Raw genomic sequence first — 21,042 nt, 5'->3', positions numbered from 1 at the left:
CTGTGAACAATGAAGACCGAGAGGTTCTGAGCCACACACACTGAGGGGTAGAAAGCGCGAGGGTGGGAGAGAAAGGAACCAACTACTGAGATACACAAACAGAGAGAATACAGAGTGAGGAGGGTGGTGGAATGTGACACTGAAACCAGAGTCATTGTGATGTGTAGAGGAGAGAGAGAGATGGTGTTGTGCTATTTCAGTGCATGATTGATATGAGAGAATTAGAGCATTTCCAGTTGAGCATGACGTCACAACCCCCCCCCCCCGGTTATCGATGGTTGTTTCTTATTTTAGAGTCTGGAGCAGGTGCCAAATCTCATATCGTCATGCCTGTTTGGGGTTGGATATCAGTATTCTCAATGGCAACCAAATAACGATCATTCAATGGTCGTGAAGCTTTACTAATTGTGTCTTCATCTTTTTCTGTCTGGGAAGCCATCGTCACTGGCAACATGGGAGTTAAAAAAATATATACCTCTGCGCAGACTTCAGACACAGTCAACAACCGCCCACGCCCCTACACACACACACACACACACACACACACACACACACACACACACACACACACACACACACACACACACACACACACACACAAGCACGCATGCACACACAACATCCCAGCTTCATTCATTCATCAGTTCCACTCCTTCTGCATGTTATTTGATCTCCATTTCACATCATTAATATAAATATGAACAGTTATGATGATATAAGATGACATAGATCTAATCAATAATGATGATTGATTTATCCAGCCAGACATGGATCAATATCCTGTCTTTTCAAGAAGAGCCTCTTAGCAGGGCTCTGTCTGTCTGTCCCCCAGGAATGGTACAACAGGACACAGGCAGTAAATTACAGTAACTTGACTGGATATCAAAACCCAGACTGCTGTGTGACTCAAGAGCTGTCAGCCTGCTGAGCTAATGCCTAGTCGCTCGATCTGAAGACTCTACAATGAGTCTTCATGTCTCAGTTTACTGAACCTCCTCTAAAATATACATTAGTCTGCAGCACCCTCACTGTACCATGGTTGGGAGCAGATTTACTGTGTGGCTAGTTGCACCTGCTTGCTATTCCACTAGGGGCAGTAAATCTTTTTATTATTTAAAAAAATATCACCTTCATTTAACCAGGTAGGCCAGTTGAGAACAAGTTCTCATTTACAACTATGACCTGGCCAAGATAAAGCAAAGCAGTGCGACACAAACAACACGGAGTTACACATGGAATAAACAAACGTACAGTCAATAACACAATAGAAAAGTCTATATACAGTGTGTGCAAATGGAGTAAGATTAGGGAGGTAAGGCAATAAATAGGCCGTAGTAGCATGATGGAAGGTAGGCTACTAGGACAGAACAGTTAAACAGAGGTCAACAGACGACCTGCATGTGAAGTGCTGATCGAGACATATTTATGTTTATTTTAATATAGCAAGTATTTTAAATAGCAGGTGCTGTTTCTGAACTGCAGCAGTGCCAACTGTTAGGCCCTATACATACAGGTAGGCTAGCCTATTTTTAAGCAATAAGACAGAAGGGGGGTGTGGTATATAACCTAAAAACCACGGCTAAGGGCTGTTCTTCGCACGACGCAACACGGAGTGCCTTGATTCAGCCCTAAGCCGTGGTATATTGGCCATATACCACAAACCCTGAGGTGCCTTATTGCTATTATAAACTGGTTACCAACATAATTAGAACAGTAAAAAGTTGTTGTTGTTGTCATACCTGTGGTATATTCTAATAAAAAGCAAGAGCTGGCGCACACCCAGAGAATATTATTTAGTGTACAGGTGCTGACTAACAGCGAATAAACTGAAAGCTATAAAAATAGAGTGAAGAAGGCACAGTGATGACGAAACGTTGGTGTTTTACCCAATAAATTACTGGGAGTTTTTTTTATATATATGAGTGTGCTACTCTATTTTTATACCCGGGGTATAATAGGATGCCACCTTTCCAACAAGTCAGTTCGTCAAATTTCAGCCCTGCTAGAGCTGACCCAGTCAACTGTAAGTGCTGTTATTATGAAGTGGAAACTACAGGTCGACCGACTAAATCGGCATGGCTGATTAACCTCTCTGGGCTACTCAGCCAGTGTAATCCCGTGGCGCGATATTCAAATACCTCAAAAATGCAAAAACTTCAATTTTTCAAACATATGACTATTTTACACCATTTTAAAGACAAGACTCTCGTTAATCTAACCACACTGTCAGATTTCAAAAAGGCTTTACAACGAAAGCAAAACATTAGATTATGTCAGCAGAGTACCCAGCCAGAAATAATCAGACACCCATTTTTCAAGCTAGCATATAATGTCACATAAACCCAAACCACAGCTAAATGCAGCACTAACCTTTGATGATCTTCATCAGATGACACCCCTAGGACATTATGTTATACAATACATGCATGTTTTGTTCAATCAAGTTCATATTTATATCAAAAACCAGCTTTTTACATTAGCATGTGACTAGCATGTGACTAGCATTCCCACCGAACACTGCCGGTGAATTTACTAAATTACTCACGATAAACGTTCACAAAAAGCATAACAATAATTTTAAGAATTATAGATACAGAACTCCTCTATGCACTCGCTATGTCCGATTTTAAAATAGCTTTTCGGTGAAAGCACATTTTGCAATATTCTCAGTAGATAGCCTGGCATCACAGGGCTAGCTATTTAGACACCCAGCAAGTTTAGCACTCAACAAAGTCAGATTTACTATAAGAAAAATGTTATTACCTTTGCTGTTCTTCGTCAGAATGCACTCCCAAGACTTCTACTTCAATAACAAATGTTGGTTTGGTCCCAAATAATCCATTGTTATATCCAAATAGCGGCGTTTTGTTCGTGCGTTCAAGACACTATCCGAAAGGGTAAATAAGGGTGACGAGCACGGCGCATTTCGTGACAAAATGTGTAAATATTCCATTACCGTACTTCGAAGCATGTCAACCGCTGTTTAAAATCAATTTTTATGCCATTTTTCTCGTAAAAAAGCGATAATATTCCGACCGGGAAAGCGTGTATACGTACAAAGAGAGAGAAAATAAAAACATCTCGTGCCCCCTGCACGAGCCTGAGTCTCAGAGTACTCTGACCGGCCACTATCCAAACGCGATAATGTGTTTCAGCCTGGGGCTGCCTCGATATCATTCAGCTTTTTCCCGGGTTCTGAGAGCCTATGGGAGCCGTAGGAAGTGTCACGTTACAGCAAAGATCCTCAGTCTTCAATAAAAAGAGCCAAGATGAACAACAACTTGTCAGACAGGCCACTTCCTGTTCAGAATCTTCTCAGATTTTTGCCTGCCATATGAGTTCTGTTATACTCACAGACACCATTCAAACAGTTTTAGAAACTTTAGGGTGTTTTCTATCCAAAGCCAATAATTATATGCATATTCTAGTTACTGGACAGGAGTAGTAACCAGATTAAATCGGGTACGTTTTTTATCCGGCCGTGTAAATACTGCCCCCTATCCCCAACAGGTTAATTGGGGCCGATTTCAAGTTTTCATAACAATCAGTAATCGACATTTTTGGACGCCGATTACATTCCACTCCACGAGGAAACTGTGTGGCAGGCTGACCACCTGTTACGCGAGTGCAGCAAGGAGCCAAGGTAAGTTGCTAGCTAGCATTAAACTTATCTTATAAAAAACATTCAATCAATCTTCACATAATCACTAGTTAACTTCACATGGTTGATGATATTACTAATTTAACAAGCTTGTCCTGCGTTGCATATAATCAATGCGGTGCCTGTTAATTTATCATCGAATCAGTCTACTTCAACTTCGCCAAACGGGTGATGATTTAACAAAAGCGCATTCACGAAAAAAGCACAAATGTACTGAACCATAAACATCAATGCCTTTCTTTAAATCAATACACAGTGTATTTAAACCTGCATATTTAGTTAAAATAAATTAATGTTAACAGGCAATATTAACTAGGGAAATTGTGTTACTTCTCTTGCATTCAGTGCAAGCAGAGTCCGGGTATATGCAGCAGTTTGGGCCGCCTGGCTCGTTGCGAACTGTGTGAACACCATTTCTTCCTAACAAAGACCGTAATTAATGAAGTTTACATACACTTAGGTTGGAGTCATTAAAACTCGTTTTTCAACCACTCCACAAATTTCTTGTTAACAAACTATAGTTTTGGCAAGTCGGTTAGGACATCTACTTTGTGCATGACACAAGTAATATTTCCAACAATTGTTTACAGACAGATTATTTCACTTAGAATTCACTGTATCACAATTCCAGTGGGTCAGAAGTTTACATACACTAAGTTGACTGGGCCTTTAAACAGCTTGGAAAATTCCATTTAGAAGGTTCTGATAGGCTAATTGACATAATTTGAGTCAATTGGAGGTGTACCTGTGGATGTATTTCAAGGCCTACCTTCAAACTCAGTGCCTCTTTGCTTGACATCATGGGAAAATCGAAAGAAATCAGCCAAGACCGCAGAAAAAAGAGTTGTAGGCTTCCACAAGTCTGGTTCATCATTGGGAGCAATTTTCCAAATGCCTGAAGGTACCACGTTCATCTGTACAAACAATAGTACGCAAGTATACACACCATGGGACCACGCAGCTGTCATACCGCTAAGGAAGGAGACTCGTTCTGTCTCCTAGAGATGAACATACTTTGGTGCGAAAAGTGCAAATCAATCCCAGAACAACAGCAAAGGACTGTTTGTCCATAATGACCATCGTTATGTTAGGAGGAAAAAAGGGGAGGCTTGCAAGCCGAAGTACACCATCCCAACCGTGAAGCACAGGGGTGGCAGCGTAATGTTGTGGGGGTGCTTTGCTGCAGGAGGGACTGGTGCACTTCATAAAATAGATGGCATCTTGAGGAGGGAAAATTATGTGGATATATTGAAGCAACATCTCAAGACATTGGTTACAAATGGGTCTTCCAAATGAACAATGACCCCAAGCATACTTCCAAAGTTGTGGCAAAATGGCTTAAGGACAACCTAGTCAAGGTGTTGGAGTGTCCATCACAAAGCCCTGACCTCAATCCTATAGAAAAGTTGTGGGCAGAACTGAAAGAGTGTGCGAGCAAGGAGGCCTACAAACCTGACTCAGTTACACCATTTCTGTCAGGAGGAATGGGCCAACATTCACCCAACTTTTTGTGGGAAGCTTGTGGAAGGCTACCCGACACATTTGACCCAAGTTAAACAATTTAAAGGCAATGCTACCAAATACTAATTGAGTGTATGTAAACTTCTGACCCACTGGGAATGTGATGAAATAAAAGCTGAAATAAATCATTCTCTCTACTATTATTCTGACATTTCACATTCTTAAAATAAAGTGGTGATCCTAAGACAGGGAATTTTTACTAGGATTAAATGTCAGGAATTGTGAAAAACTGAGTTGAAATGTGTTTGGCTAAGGTGTATGTAAACTTCCGACTTCAACTGTAACATTGAATGTCAATACGGTTCTGTATTTCACTGAAAGAATAAACGTTTTGTTTTCGAAATGATAGTTTCCGGATTTGACCATATTAATGACCGAAGGCTCCTATTTCTGTGTTTTATTATATTATAATTAAGTCTATGATTTGATATTTGATAGAGCAGTCTGACTGAGAGGTGGTAGGCAGCAGCAGGCTCGTAAGCATTCATTCAAACAGCATTTGCCAGCAGCTCTTCGCAATGCTTGAAGCACAACACTGTTTGACTTCAAGCCTATCAACTCCCGAGATTAGGCTGGCAATACTATAGTGCCTATAAGAACATCCAATAGTCAAAGGTATATGAAATACAAATGGTATAGAGAGAAATAGTCCTATAATAACTATAACCTATACATCTTAACTGGGAATATTGATGAATCACGTTAAAAGGAATCACCAGCTTTCATATGTTCTGAGCAAGGAACTTAAACTTCAGCTTTTTACATGGCACATATTGCACTTTTACTTTCTTCTCCAACTCTGTGTTTTTGCATTATTTAAACCAAATTGAACATGTTTCATTATTTATTTGAGACTAAATTGATTTTATTTATGTGTTATGTTAAGTTAAAATACAGGTGTTTGTTCAGTATTGTTGTAATTGTCATTATTATGTATGTGTGTGCGTGCGTGCGTACGTGCGTGCGTACGTGCGTGCGTACGTACGTGCGTACGTATGTATGTGTACGTACGTGCGTACGTATGTATGTGTACGTACGTACGTACATACGTTTCGGCTTTGAAAAATCATTATCGGTCGACCTCTAGTGGAAACGTCTAGGAACAACAGCTCAGCCTCGAAGTGGTAGGCCACACAAGCTCACAGAAAGGGGGCCTCCGAGTGATGAAGCGCGTAGAGTGTAAAAATCGTCTGTCCTCGGTTGCAACACTCACTACCAAGTTCCAAAATGCCTCTGGAAGCATCCAAGGATTGGCTGGAGTGGTGTAAATCTCGCCGCCTTTGTACTCTGGAGCTGTGGAAACGTGTTCTCTGCAGTGATGAATCACGCTTCACCATCTGGCAGTCCTACAGACGAATTTGGGTTTGGCGGATGCCAGGAGAATGCTACCTGCCAAAAATTCATAGTGCCAACTGTAAAGTTTGGTGGAGGAGGAATAATGGTCTGGGGCTGTTTTTCATGGTTCGGGCTAGGTCCCTTAGTTCCAGTGAAGGGAAATCTTAACGCTACAGCATCCAATGACATTCTAGATGACTCTGTGCTTCCAACATTGTGGCAACAGTTTGGGGAAGGCCCTTTCCTGTTTCAGCATGACAATGCCCCCGTGCACAAAGTGAGGTCCATACAGAAGTGGTTTGTCGAGATCGGTGTGGAAGAACTGGACTGGCCTGCACAGAGCCCTGACCTCAACCCAATTGAATACCTTTGGGATGAATTGGAACGCCAACTGCGAGCCAGGCCTAATCGCCCAACATCAGTGCCCGACCTCACCAATGCTCTTGTGGCTGAATGGAAGCAATGTTCGAACATCTAGTGGAAAGCCTTCCCAGAAGAGTGGAGGCTGTTAAAGCAGCAAAGGGGGGACCAACTCTGTATTACAACTCTATATTAATGGCCTTGATTTTGGAATGAGATGTTCAACAAGCAGGTGTCCACATACACTACATGACCAAAAGTATCTAGCTATTTCTGTGTGCTATCTGAGAGCCTGTTACTTGAGTAGTGGGCAGATGGAGAATCAGAGGCGCTTTCACCTGCAGCCCAGTACTTCCTCCTGGCTCCTTCTACACTTTGCTTTTAATGTTTCCTCTCTTCCACTCTCTGACACACACATTGGGAGAGTACAAGTATAGTAGCTAGTTCTTTCAGCGCCTAAGTACCTCCGTGTGTGTGACCATATGGAGAGACTGCTGCAGACAGACAGAGTGGTGCTCAGCACCTGCAGCCTCCTGTCTCGCTCCCTCTCTGTCTCTCTGCATCAGGAGTGGATGATCAGATCCCTGACTGCAGCTGCTATCAACTGACAGACAGACTGACAGATCTGATCTCTGGTGGCTAATGAAACAGTTGAAGCAACATTACAGCTGCTAGTTGGATGCATCTGGCTGGCTGTAGTGAGATGGGTCTATGTACGACAGACACACAGGCGTGCAGTCTGGAATGTGTCCCTGGGATGAGAAGTCTCCTTAGATCACACAGTGGACGGCGGTAATGATCTGCCTTAGCTTTGAACTCTGGAAAATCACAGCCTCGTTTAGAAATAGCGAGATGAAGGGACGAGATGAGAAAGAGAAGAAGGGAGGGAAAAAAGACGGCAGGCACAGAGTGACGGAGTTGATGAGGAACGAAAGTGATGAGAGATTTCAGTAAAGACGACACTGCTCCTCAGTAAAGAGGTTGCTTGATCTGGGCAGATTCACTATTCGAGCAGCTGAGGTGTGTGTGTGTGTGTGTGCGCGAGAGAGTGATCAGTGTTTCAGCGTGGAACAGCAGAGGACTGGAATATGAGTCAGGCTGTGATCTCTGACACACACAACCCAAGACCTCTTCATACTGTGTGTATCAACGCTGAGGGATGGAAACAAAGGGACCCTGCGCAGACGTTTATCCTTTCAAATGCTTCTCTTTATTAGACAATGATGTCAACCCACACTAGCTCTTGGTCAAGGTGCTAGGTAGGGATACACGCTAGATACAGTATGTAACTGGAGACAAACCTTTTGATACTCTCCGTATTGGTGTTCTATAACAGCAGTCAGTCATACAAGTCTCCATACAACCTGCTGAGTCAGTTACTACTGGAGAGGAAGGGAGGATAGAGGGATGGAGTTAGCACTTTGTGACATCTGATTATGTAAAAATGGCTTTATAAATATTTGCAATTGATTGAGCATTTCAAGATGGAGGGCTGGAGTGAGCATGGAGGAGGGCTGGAGTGAGCATGGAGGAGGGCTGGAGTGAGCATGGAGGAGGGCTGGAGTGAGCATGGAGGAGGGCTGGAGTGAGCATGGAGGAGGAGGAGGGCTGGAGTGAGCATGGAGGAGGAGGAGGGCTGGAGTGAGCATGGAGGAGGAGGGCTGGAGTGAGCATGGAGGAGGAGGAGGGATGGAGTGAGCATGGAGGAGGAGGAGGGATGGAGTGAGCATGGAGGAGGAGGAGGGATGGAGTGAGCATGGAGGAGGAGGAGGGATGGAGTGAGCATGGAGGAGGAGGAGGGATGGAGTGAGCATGGAGGAGGAGGAGGGATGGAGTGAGCATGGAGGAGGAGGAGGGATGGGGTGAGCATGGAGGAGGATGAAGAAAGAACATGGCTAACTGTATTCCTCTTAGGAAGCATCAGTTTCCTAGTGTTCAGCCAGTCTGTTTCAGAGGATAAGAACTTTATAAAGAACCTAATGTTGCTAAACTACATAGAAACACTCAAGTTCCAGTTCTAAATGACATACAGTATATATTATACTGAAATTATACTGACTTTCTCCCTCTCTATCCCTCCCCCGATCCCTCTTTCTTTCTCTCTCTACCCCCCCAGGCGCTCCACCAGTTGTACTATGACCCTAACATAGAGAATAAGAACCTGGCCCAGAAGTGGCTGATGCAGGCTCAGGTCTCCCCTCAGGCCTGGCAGTTCTGCTGGGCCCTGCTCAGCCCTGACAAGGTAGAATATACCGGCCACACACACACACACACACACACCACCCCCGGGTTTCCGTTAGGGAAATGTTGCGCTGGACATTTGACTGGCAGAATGTTCATTTACCGGACATTTAAGAAATTTACCGGACCCATATGCATTGGGTGTGTAACCTGATTAGGGTGTCCACCCATGGTACTCAGAATGACAGAAATCACATTTATGAATATGCAACTCGAGGATGCAACAGTGTTCGTTCTTCTTACCGAATTCTGATGCGCAATTGTTAGAATAATTGTCTACATTTACATTTCCTCAGCCAATAAGACAAGTAACGAACCGCAACATTTCTAGTCTGTCAATCTACTATCCCCCATAGTAGAAAAGTTTACAATGAGAAATAAGGCTCATGAAACGGATCAGAGTGTTTAGCTTAAAATGTTGATAAACAATTATTTCTTAACATTATAAGCGCAGCAATGCTCACAAGGCACTAGGCTACGCGCAAATGTTTGTTCTATAATGCAATTATTGGAAAACACAGTTGTCAAAAGCGCACATGTGAGCAGTTTCATGAGACAGAGATTAAAATATACATTAGAAATTTAGAACGAGTGGAGATCTAAAGATGTAACAACTAACATGGGTTGCTAATATGGCTAGGATTGTGCTTTTGGCTTCTGGTCAATGATAGAAAGTTTATTTGAAAAGCAGTAGAACATGAGAAAAACAGGCTACTGGTTTGAATGGTATATGGAAGTCTATATAAAATAATTGCCTGCACGTTTGGTTGGATTTTGACTAGGCTACTGTAAAGCAATGTAACACATGCCTCATAATATGTAGTAAAACATTAAAGTAAAAAAAATTAAGTGTATGTTTTCAATATGCCTCCAGCTCATTGCAAAATGGTGTGTGATGTGCTGAAGCCTGTCTAGTTGCCTATGCACTTGAATGGGAAGAGTGCTTCAATTACCAGTAAAGAAATAAAAATGGTAGCAGCAACGAACGAGCTCTTTGAGGAGCTGTAGCAGCAACGAACAGCTGTTTGATGAGCTGTGGCAGCAACGAACAGCTGTTTGATGAGCTGTAGCAGCAGGCAGCTCTTGTGCTACGTCAACTGGTATTTCAATCAATGAATAGGCTAAAATGCATTTTCACAATGGAATTTATTTTCTTCTCCCAGACAATTGGCCGGTGGCAATTTTAGTAATCGGCTTTTCAGTTTTTGGGGGGGCCAAAAGCCGGCTATTACCGGCTAACACACAAACCCTGACACACACACACACACACACACACACACCTAACCCTGTCTCTCTTCCTAGGTTCCTGAGATCCAGTACTTTGGGGCTAGTGCCCTCCACACTAAGATATCCCGCTACTGGTCTGACATCCCCTCTGACCAGTATGAGACCCTAAAGACTCAACTCTTCTCCCAGATCGCCTGCTTCTCCTCCGGGTCCAAGATGGTGGGTAGATGGATGGATGGTGGGATGAGTAGATGGATGGATTTATTAGATAAGGGATGGGCTACTTGATGTGTGTGAGTGCCACAAAAAAAACACAACTCGTCACGAGGGGCCACAGTGGCTCGTGGGTGTGCATACCCACATTCATACCCCCCCCACACCTTGCGAGCAAATCATTTTAGCGGCCCCCCTCGTGACAGTGAAGAGAAAGAAAATCTGTTTAAAAGTTCACTTTCCTGATAAACATTTTGCCATGGGGCGGAGAGAAGACTTTCAATTTTATAACTCCTTTCATGCAATCCAACACATTTTGCCATGGGGCGGAGAGAAAAAATAGAATTTTTACAGCTAATTTCCTGCAATTCTACACATTTTGCCATAGGCAAGTTTTTGCAGTTTTTAATATATCTGATGATCAGTGGGCCCCATCCCGGTCGGTAATTCGACCATGCTTACTACAAGTTTAGATAGTAAGTTAGCTGACCGCTAGACTAATTTAAAATGTTTTTGCTGACATGGGATAATTGAGTGACTGCTGAAGCACAACCAAATTTCTAAATTGTACCTTGTACTCTATTATTCTAAATCTCAACAGTAATTTGAGACCCTGACAGAGCCCCCCCAAAAAATAATAATTTGAATTGGTTCACGGGCCGCCATTTGCCCATCTCTGTATTAGATCATTGAAAATACATACAACTGGAGCTAAATGCCTTAAAAACCATAAAGTATAGTAAATAAAACGATGAAGTCATAGATTACAGTACGTCCTTGTGGTCCTGTTTCCAAGGTGCTGACGCGTCTATGTGTGGCGCTGGCCTCCCTGGCCCTGAACACCATGCCAGAGGCGTGGCCAGGCGCCGTGCCAGAGATGGTACGTGTGTTCCAGGAGGAGGGAGGGGGGGTGGACGGCCGGGCCAGGTGTCTTGCCCTGCTGGAGCTACTGACCGTCCTGCCTGAAGAGTTCCAGACCAGCCGCCTGCCACAGTACCGCAAGGGACAGGTGAGGGGTGCTAGAGACTGAGGGGTGCCAAAGGGCACGACAGACAGACACAAAGACAGACACACATCCATCTACTACTCACCACTCTCTGTCTGTAGGTGCGAGGTGCGTTGGGTCGTGAGTGGGGGTCAGTGTGTCCACTCCTCCAGCAGCTGCTGCGTCGAGGGGACAGTCCCGGGGCAGTGAAGGCTCGTGTCTTGCGCTGTCTGTCCTCCTGGGTGCTGCTAGATGTCCCTCTCAGTGAGAGTGAAGGACTGGTGGAGGACTGTTTCACTGCTCTACCAGACCCCGAGCTGTTTGATACTGCCGTGGAGGCTATCGTCAACGCCATATCACAACCCGACTCCCAGAGGTGTGTACATGGCCAGGGGAGGGTGGGATTGTGTGTCAACCCAATGACTTCAGACAAACACACAAGGTGACTCGCAGCCAGTGTCTGCATTAGGGAGGTGGTGGGGGGTATTGTTTAAAGAGAACCAAGAGGGCAACAGATTCAGATATGGAAGACCGAGACAGAGCAGGGATAGGAAGAGCATCAGAGGGAGAGCGAGATAGGAAGGGGGAGATGGCAGCCAAGAGCACAGTGTGGGCATGGGAAGGGTATATGAGAGAAAGAGATACTGTAGAGGGGGAATAGGGATGGAGAGAAAAATACAGGCGAAGGAGAGTTGACAGAAAAGAGGAAAGCTGAGGGAGATGGAGGGAATACAGGGAGAGCTAACTGCCAGGAGGGGAGGAGGGAGGGAAGAAGAGGGGGGAGGCATTTCTCAGTTGGCTGGCGTTACTCTCTCTCTCGCACGCACACACAAAGTACTGCTCTAGTCAACCTAATAGCTAGTCTCCAGAACATGTGTTTTTATTGTTCTAAAATAAGGCCAATTTTACTGGTGGAGGTATGAATATGGCCCTCATATTAGTGCTGGGTGATATAACAAATTAATTTGATTAATTCAAATGTTAGTATTGCAAGAAACATGTTTTTGTAAATATATTTTTTGTTTTTATGAGCGTTTATGTTCTCATATCTTTTTGGTCTCGTCTCCTTTGCTCCATTCTGACAAATACGGTAGCCCACTTCATTTCAACATCTTAACAATGTGGATATGTTAGCTGCTGTTTAAACAGTTGGAGACGAACAGAAGGGTGTGTTCATAACAAAAACTGTTAGCAAGCATTGAGGTATGAGACGAAAGCCAGATCAGTGATTATTGCAACAAAAAATGCTTATATATCCTAGGTATAATTTCACGAGCCCTGAATTCATTAAATTATTGCTGACTGATTGAAATGCTGTGTATTTTACCTTTTTTATCTTATTTATTTATTTCACCTTTATTTAACCAGGTAGGCTAGTTGAGAACAAGTTCTCATTTACAACTGCGACCTGGCCAAGATAAAGCAAAGCAGTTCGACACATACAACAACACAGAGTTACATATGGAATAAACAAATCTACAGTCAATAAATAATACAGTAGAAAAAAGGTATATTTACGTAGTGTGCAAATGAGGTAAGGCAATAAATAGGCCATGGTGCTGAAGTAATTACAATATAGCAATTAAACACTGGAATGGTAGATGTGCAGAAGATGAATGTGCAAGTAGAGATACTGGGGCGCAAAGGATCAAGTTAAATAAATACAATACGGGGATGAGGTAGTTGGATGGGCAATTTACAGATTGGTGCAATGATCTGTGAGCTGCTCTGACAGCTGGTGCTTAAAGCTAGTGAGGGAGATATGTGTCTACAGCTTCAGTGTTTTTTGCAGTTTGTTCCAGTCATTGGCAGCAGAGAACTGGAAGGAAAGGCGGCCAAAGTAGGAATTGGCTTTGGGGGTGACCAGTGAGAGATACCTGCTAGGGGCGCGTGCTACGGGTGGGTGCTGCTATGGGGACCAGTGAGAGATACCTGCTAGGGGCGCGTGCTACGGGTGGGTGCTGATATGGTGACCAGTGAGAGATACCTGCTAGGGCGCGTGCTACGGGTGGGTGCTGATATGGTGACCAGTGAGAGATACCTGCTAGGGGCGCGTGCTACGGGTGGGTGCTGCTATGGTGACCAGTGAGAGATACCTGCTAGGGGCGCGTGCTACGGGTGGGTGCTGATATGGTGACCAGTGAGAGATACCTGCTAGGGCGCGTGCTACGGGTGGGTGCTGATATGGTGACCAGTGAGAGATACCTGCTAGGGGCGCGTGCTACGGGTGGGTGCTGCTATGGTGACCAGTGAGAGATACCTGCTAGGGGCGCGTGCTACGGGTGGGTGCTGCTATGGTGACCAGTGAGAGATACCTGCTAGGGGCGCGTGCTACGGGTGGGTGCTGCTATGGTGACCAGTGAGCTTGTAGCGGAATTTATTAGAGAGGGGTAAAGATAAAGATTATAATAATAATGGCAGAGCAATTGAACAGCAACTTCATAGAAACAATTTACAAGAAAGAACCCAGTCATCAACAGAGGATTTGCAATAATCTGTATTATCTTCTAGTGGAGGAGTGCAGAGGGTATGAATGTGGGGTGTGTTCATAGACAAAACAAAGGCCTTAAAAATGTCCTCAATCTTCTCGGCCACATGTCATTAGTACACCCCACCTCAATACAGTTCAACTAACAATACACAACTTGCAAGCAACCTCCCTTTTAACTAAAATGTCAACCTAAATAATTCTGGCAGGGCAATAATAGTCCAGCATTAATGAACATCAACGGGAAGTGCATTTGAAAAATAGAAAGTCTGCTGCAGTGTAAAGTACTGGAACGATAGAGGGAAGAAAAAGAGAGAGAGAGAACAAGAGAGATCTTAACTGTGGCCTTCAGGCTTGCAGTTGTCCTGTCTGACCGTCCGATGGTTTGTTGGTTTGTATGTCAAAGCTTCGCAACAATGTTGCTACTAATCCATGCGATCCGTATCCGGTGCGGTCCCAAATGATGATAACCCCTGACCTAGAGCGGTCACACCGATGATTGAGTTAAATACTTTATAAACTACACACGCTGAAAATAAACAAGGACATCTGCAGCATAGCACACACAAGCAAACTGTCGCGCCAACCAGGAGCTCCTTCCCAGAGAGCTGAAAGAGCGGTCTTTATTTCTTCCTTCCTTACTGCTGATGCGCTCTTAAAGGGGCAGCGCACGGTGAAGGCTCCGTGCAGGATTTCGCCACAAGCTGAGATAAGGTGGGGCTTTACCTAGCAAAGACTTGTAGATGACCTGGAGCCAGTGGGTTTGGCGACGAGTATGAAGCGAGGGCCAGCCAATGAGAGCGTACAGGTTGCAGTGGTGGGTAGTATATGGGGCTTTGGTGACAAAACGGATGGCACTGTGATAGACAGCATCCAATTTGTTGAGTAGAGTGTTGGAGGCTATTTTGTAAATGACATCGCAAAGTCGAGGATCGGTAGGATGGTCAGTTTTACGAGGGTATGTTTGGCAGCATGAGTGAAGGATGCTTTGTTGCGAAATAGGAATTGGAGATGTTTAACGTGAGTCTGGAAGGAGAGTTTATAGTCTAACCAGACACCTAGGTATTTGTAGTTGTCCACATGTTTTAAGTCAGAACCGTCCAGAGTAGTGATGCTGGATGGGCAGGTGGGTGCGGGCAGTGATCGGTTGAAGAGCATGCATTTAGTTTTACTTGCATTTAAGAGCAGTTGGAGGCCACGGAATGAGAGTTGTATGGCATTGAAATTCGTCTGGAGGTTAGTTAACACAGTGTCCAAAGAAGGGCCAGAAGTATACAGAATGGTGTCGTCTGCGTAGAGGTAGATCAGAGAATCACCAGCAGCAAGAGTGACATCATTGATTTATACAGAGAAGAGTCGGACCGAGAATTGAACCCTGTGGCACCCCCATAGACTGCCAGAGGTCCGGACAACAGGCCCTCCGATTTTACACACTGAACTCTATCAGAGAAGTAGTTGGTGAACCAGGCGAGGCAATCATTTGAGAAACCAAGGCTTTTGAGTCTGCCGATAAGAATGTGGTGATTGACAGAGTCGAAAGCCTTGGCCAGGTCGATGAATACGGCTGCACAGTATTATCTCTTATCGATGGCGGTTATGATATCGTTTAGGATCTTGAGCGTGGCTGAGGTGCACCCATGACCAGCTCTGAAACCAGATTGCATAGCGGAGAAGGTACGGTGGGATTCGAAATGGTCGGTAATCTGTTTTGTTAACTTGGCTTTCGAAGACCGTAGAAAGGCTGGGTAGGATAGATATAGGTCTGTAGCAGTTTGGGTCTAGAGTGTCTCCCCTTTTGAAGAGGGGATTACCGCTGCTGCTTTCCAATCTTTGGGAATCTCAGACGATATGAACAGGCTAGTAATAGGCGTTGCAACAATTTCGGCAGATCCTTTTAGAAAGAGAGGGTCCAGATTGTCTAGCCCGGCTGATTTTGTAGGAGTCCAGATTTTGCAGTTTTTTCAGAACATCAGCTATCTGGATTTGGGTGAAGAAATGGGGGAGGCTTGGGCGAGTTGCTGTGGGGGGTGCAGGGCTGTTGACCAGGGTAGGGGTAGCCAGGTGAAAAGCATGGCCAGACGTAGAAAAATGCTTATTGAAATGATCAATTATAGTGGATTTATCTTTTAATTGTACAACAAAGCTTATTTCGAGATAACATGTATTTTTAAATTAGATATATATTTTGAAAGTTTGAAAAAATCAAGATGATTTTTAGGCCATATCGCCCAGCCCAAAAACACTCAATTAGATTTGAAAAGGACAGAGTTTTTCTATGTGTTTTTGTGTGCCTGTGTATGTGTTTGGCCACACTAGAGTCAGGGCAGAAGGATTATCACTATCTATCCCCAGACAATTAGCTCAATCCTTCCTTCTTCCCTTTCCTTCACTTAAAATCTTTCTCTCTCTCTCCCAGGCTCTCTTTCCCCCATTTTCCTCCCTTTCTCTCTCTCTCTCTGCCTTCTTCTCTCCTCTCCCTATATCCCCTCCTCCACCTCTCTCCTCCTTTTTAATTACAGTGACGCTCTGAGATGGGGAAATTAGTTGCCTGGCAACAGGATGCAGTTGGACCAATAGCATTCTCCCAAATGACTTGACTGTAATATGGTTAAACAGAGAGAAGGAGAACGGGAGGGAGAAAGGAGAAAGATGGAGGTGAAAAGAGAGAAAGCAGTCTTTCAAATTCATTAGAGTTTTAAGGGGAGGAGAAAGAAAAGCGAGAGAGAGAGCGGGAAGCGGAGGTCTGTGTGTCTGCGGTAGACAGTCTGTCTCAGTGGAATCTATAGGATGTCAGGTTTCATACAATAGAGAGACGCACATACTCATACCCCGATGCCCTCTGAATAACACAGAAATATACAGAAACGCACACTAATGCATTAAATAACAGCCCACCCTGGGAGATTTAGTTATCATTCATTTTTAATGGGCTGACTTGGACATGCAGGTCGTGTACTCTTAGCTGGGGGAAGGGGTTACTTTGTGAGTGTGTGAGACGGAAGTAGAGAGTGTATTTTGAAGGTCGGGGGAAAGAGGAGGATTGGAATAGGTGCTTTATGGTAGATTAACACCGTGTGTGTGTGGCTTGTTGTCATGCAGGTGGTACAGCAGCCTTCATGATAATGTCAATAAGGGGACACATGAATATTCAGTAGTCAGAACCAATGACACTGCAAGGTTGGGGGGAAGAGTGATATTACCCAGAGCAAGTGTGGTTGTGTGTGTGAGCATGCCCAATGCAGACAACAGGGGAACAGACATACAGATGTGGGAGAATTAAATATGTGTGTGTGTCTGAGCAAGGGAGAGTGTACAGTTGAAGTAGGAAGTTTACATACACTTAGGGTGGAGTCATTCAAACTCGTTTTTCAACCACTCCACAAATTTCTTGTTAACAAACTATAATTTTGGCAAGTCGGTTAGGACATCTACTTTGTGCATGACACAAGTAATTTTTCCAACAATTGTTTACAGACAGATTAATTCACTTATAATTCACTGTATCACAATTCCAGTGGGTCAGAAGTTTACATACACTAAATTGACTGTGCCTTTAAACAGCTTGGAAAATTCAAGAAAATGATGTCATGGCTTTAGAAGCTTCTGATAGGCTAATTAACATCATTTGAGTCAATTGGAGGTGTACCTGTGGATGTATTTCAAGGCCTACCTTCAAGCTCAGTGCCTCTTTGCTTGACGTCATGGGAAAATCAAAAGAAATCAGCCAAGACCTCAGAAGAACAATTGTAGACCTCCACAAGTCTGGTTCATTCTTGGGAGCAATTTCCAAATGCCTGAAGGTACCACGTTCATCTGTACAATCAATAGTACGCAAGTATAAACACCATGGGACCACGCAGCCGTCATACCGCTCAGGAAGGAGACTCGTTCTGTCTCCTAGAGATGAACGTACTTTGGCGCGAAAAGTGTAAATCAATCCCAGAACAACAGCAAAGGACCTTGTGAAGATGCTGGAGGAAACCGGTACAAAAGTATCTATATCCACAGTAAAACGAGTCCTATATCGACATGACCTAAAAGGCCACTCAGCAAGGAAGAAACCACTGCTCCAAAACCGCCATAAAATAGCCAGACTACGGTTTGCAACTGCACATGGGGACAAAGATTGTACTTTTTGGAGAAAGTCCTCTGGTCTGATGAAACAAAAATATAACTGTTTGGCCATAATAACCATCGTTGTGTTTGGAGGAAAAAGGGGGAGGCTTGCAAGCCGAAGAACACCATCCCAACCGTGAATCAGGGGGTGGCAGCATCATGTTGTGGGGGTGCTTTGCTGCAGGAGGGACTGGTGCACTTCACCAAATAGATGGCATCATGAGGTGAGAAAATTATGAGGACAAATTGAAGCAACATCTCAAGACATCAGTCAGGAAGTTAAAGCTTGGTTGCAAATGGGTCTTCCAAATGGACAATGACCCCAAGCATACTTCCAAAGTTGTAGCAAAATGGCTTAAGGACAACAAAGTCAAGGTATTGGAGTGGCCATCACTGAGCCCTGACCTCAATCCTATAGAAAAATTGTGGGCAGAACTGAAAAAGCGTGTGTGAGCAAGGAGGCCTACAAACTTGACTCAGTTACACCAGCTCTGTCAGGAGGAATGGGCCAACATTCACCCAACTTATTGTGGGAAGCTTGTGGAAGGCTACCCGAAACATTTGACCCAAGTTAAACAATTTAAAGGCAATGCTACCAAATACTAATTGAGTGTATGTAAACTTCTGACCCACTGGGAATGTGATGAAAGAAATAAAAGCTGAAAAAATCATTCTCTCTACTATTATTCTGACATTTCACATTCTTAAAATAAAGTGGTGATCCTAATTGACCTAAGACGAGGAATTTTTACTAGGATTAAATGTCAGGAATTGTAGAAAAACGGAGTTTAAATATATTTGGTTGAGGTGAATGTAAACTTCCCACTTCAACTGTATGTGGTGGGTGTGTGTCTGAGCGAGGGAGAGTGTATGTGGTGTGTGTGTGTGTGTGTGCATCCAGATAGACAATAGATGCATTAGAAAGAGCTGAGACAGCAGAAAGAACAGACCAGAGTAATTGAAGCCTAGAGACATGGAACAAAGCAACAGAGAGATGGAGCTGGTGAAAAGTAAAGATTTATGTGTTTGTGTGGCGGGGATGGGATGGGGGGTAGAGGGGGGGGATGTGTGCAGCGTGTCTTCACAGGATCAGAGAAAGAATGGCTTGGGAAAAGATTTAGTTTGAAGTAAGCAAGACAGCTATACGCCTCCAGTTTTTCCCATAGTACAGTATGTGAACTAACTCACTTGTGTGTCTCTCTGTATCTCTTTCTCCCCCTCTCTCTGTATCTCTGTCTTTCTTCACCTCTCTCTGTATATCTTTGTCTCTCTCTGTAGGTATGTGAACACCCTGCTGAAGCTGGTTCCCCAGGTCTTGTCCCTGCAGGAGCAGCTGAGAGAGGCCGTCCAGAACGGAGACATGGAGACATCACACGGAATCTGTCGCATTGCTGTCGCACTGGGCGAGAACCACTCCAGGTGTGTGTTTTTGTTGGTCCCCAAAAAGCCCTCACGAGTACACTAAAACACAATTGTGTGTGCGCTGTCCCCTCTAAATCATCAACCAATCATTCCTTTCACCTCCCCACCTCACACTCCTTGGTGACATAATTGATGCTTCTGGATTAATTATCACAAACCAATCAAGAAATAATCAGATGAGATGATGTGTTCAGTTCCAAGTGCAGGCCAACCCTGGTAAACAAGCTGTTTGTTTGTTACTGTGTTGTTCTGCAGGGTCTCCCAAGGCCTCATGTCTCACTGTGTATGTCAATATCTCCAGTCTGAACCTTTCACCTGTTACTCTATCTAGAGAAACAGTCCTACCTGTCCCACCCCACCTCACTCTATCTAGAGAAACAGTCCTGCCTGTCCCACCCCACCTCACTCTATCTAGAGAAACAGTCCTGCCTGTCCCACCCCACCTCACTCTATCTAGAGAAACAGTCCTGCCTGTCCCACCCCACCTCACTCTATCTAGAGAAACAGTCCTGCCTGTCCCACCCCACCTCACTCTATCTAGAGAAACAGTCCTGCCTGTCCCACCCCACCTCACTCTATCTAGAGAAACAGTCCTGCCTGTCCCACCCCACCTCACTCTATCTAGAGAAACAGTCCTGCCTGTCCCACCCCACCTCACTCTATCTAGAGAAACAGTCCTGCCTGTCCCACCTCACCTCACTCTATCTAGAGAAACAGTCCTGCCTGTCCCACCTCACCTCACTCTATCTAGAGAAACAGTCCTGCCTGTCCCACCCCACCTCACTCTATCTAGAGAAACAGTCCTGCCTGTCCCACCCCACCTCACTCTATCTAGAGAAACAGTCCTGCCTGTCCCACCTCACCTCACTCTATCTAGAGAAACAGTCCTGCCTGTCCCACCCCACCTCACTCTATCTAGAGAAACAGTCCTGCCTGTCCCACCCCACCTCACTCTATCTAGAGAAACAGTCCTGCCTGTCCCACCTCACCTCACTCTATCTAGAGAAACAGTCCTGCCTGTCCCACCTCACCTCACTCTATCTAGAGAAACAGTCCTGCCTGTCCCACCTCACCTCACTCTATCTAGAGAAACAGTCCTGCCTGTCCCACCCCACCTCACTCTATCTAGAGAAACAGTCCTGCCTGTCCCACCTCACCTCACTCTATCTAGAGAAACAGTCCTGCCTGTCCCACCCCACCTCACTCTATCTAGAGAAACAGTCCTGCCTGTCCCACCCCATCTCACTCTATCTAGAGAAACAGTCCTGCCTGTCCCACCTCACCTCACTCTATCTAGAGAAACAGTCCTGCCTGTCCCACCTCACCTCACTCTATCTAGAGAAACAGTCCTGCCTGTCCCACCCCACCTCACTCTATCTAGAGAAACAGTCCTGCCTGTCCCACCCCACCTCACTCTATCTAGAGAAACAGTCCTGCCTGTCCCACCTCACCTCACTCTATCTAGAGAAACAG

At 44.6% G+C, this 21,042-nt stretch overlaps 1 protein-coding gene across 3 annotated transcripts in view; it reads left to right on the top strand.

The window, feature by feature from the left end:
• ipo13b (importin 13b) overlaps positions 1-21,042 on the top strand; it is a 49,756-nt gene that overhangs the window by 6,724 nt on the left and 21,990 nt on the right. For all 3 annotated transcript variants that reach the window (XR_014379016.1, XM_014216802.3, XM_014216801.3), the window contains 5 exons: positions 8,994-9,119; positions 10,421-10,564; positions 11,355-11,567; positions 11,666-11,919; positions 19,426-19,566. Coding sequence is in view for 2 of the 3 variants with exons in the window: in XM_014216802.3 (XP_014072277.2) it covers positions 8,994-9,119; positions 10,421-10,564; positions 11,355-11,567; positions 11,666-11,919; positions 19,426-19,566 (878 nt within the window). In the remaining variant the exon portion in view is untranslated. The remainder of the gene's footprint in view (positions 1-8,993; positions 9,120-10,420; positions 10,565-11,354; positions 11,568-11,665; positions 11,920-19,425; positions 19,567-21,042) is intronic.

This window comes from Salmo salar, chromosome 10 (genome assembly GCF_965601325.2).
Source record: "Salmo salar chromosome 10, fSalSal1, whole genome shotgun sequence".
In the NCBI taxonomy this organism is placed as follows: Eukaryota; Metazoa; Chordata; class Actinopteri; order Salmoniformes; family Salmonidae; genus Salmo; species Salmo salar.
The sequence above is the reverse complement of the archived record's forward strand: the minus strand, read 5'-3'. Positions and strand labels throughout refer to the sequence as shown.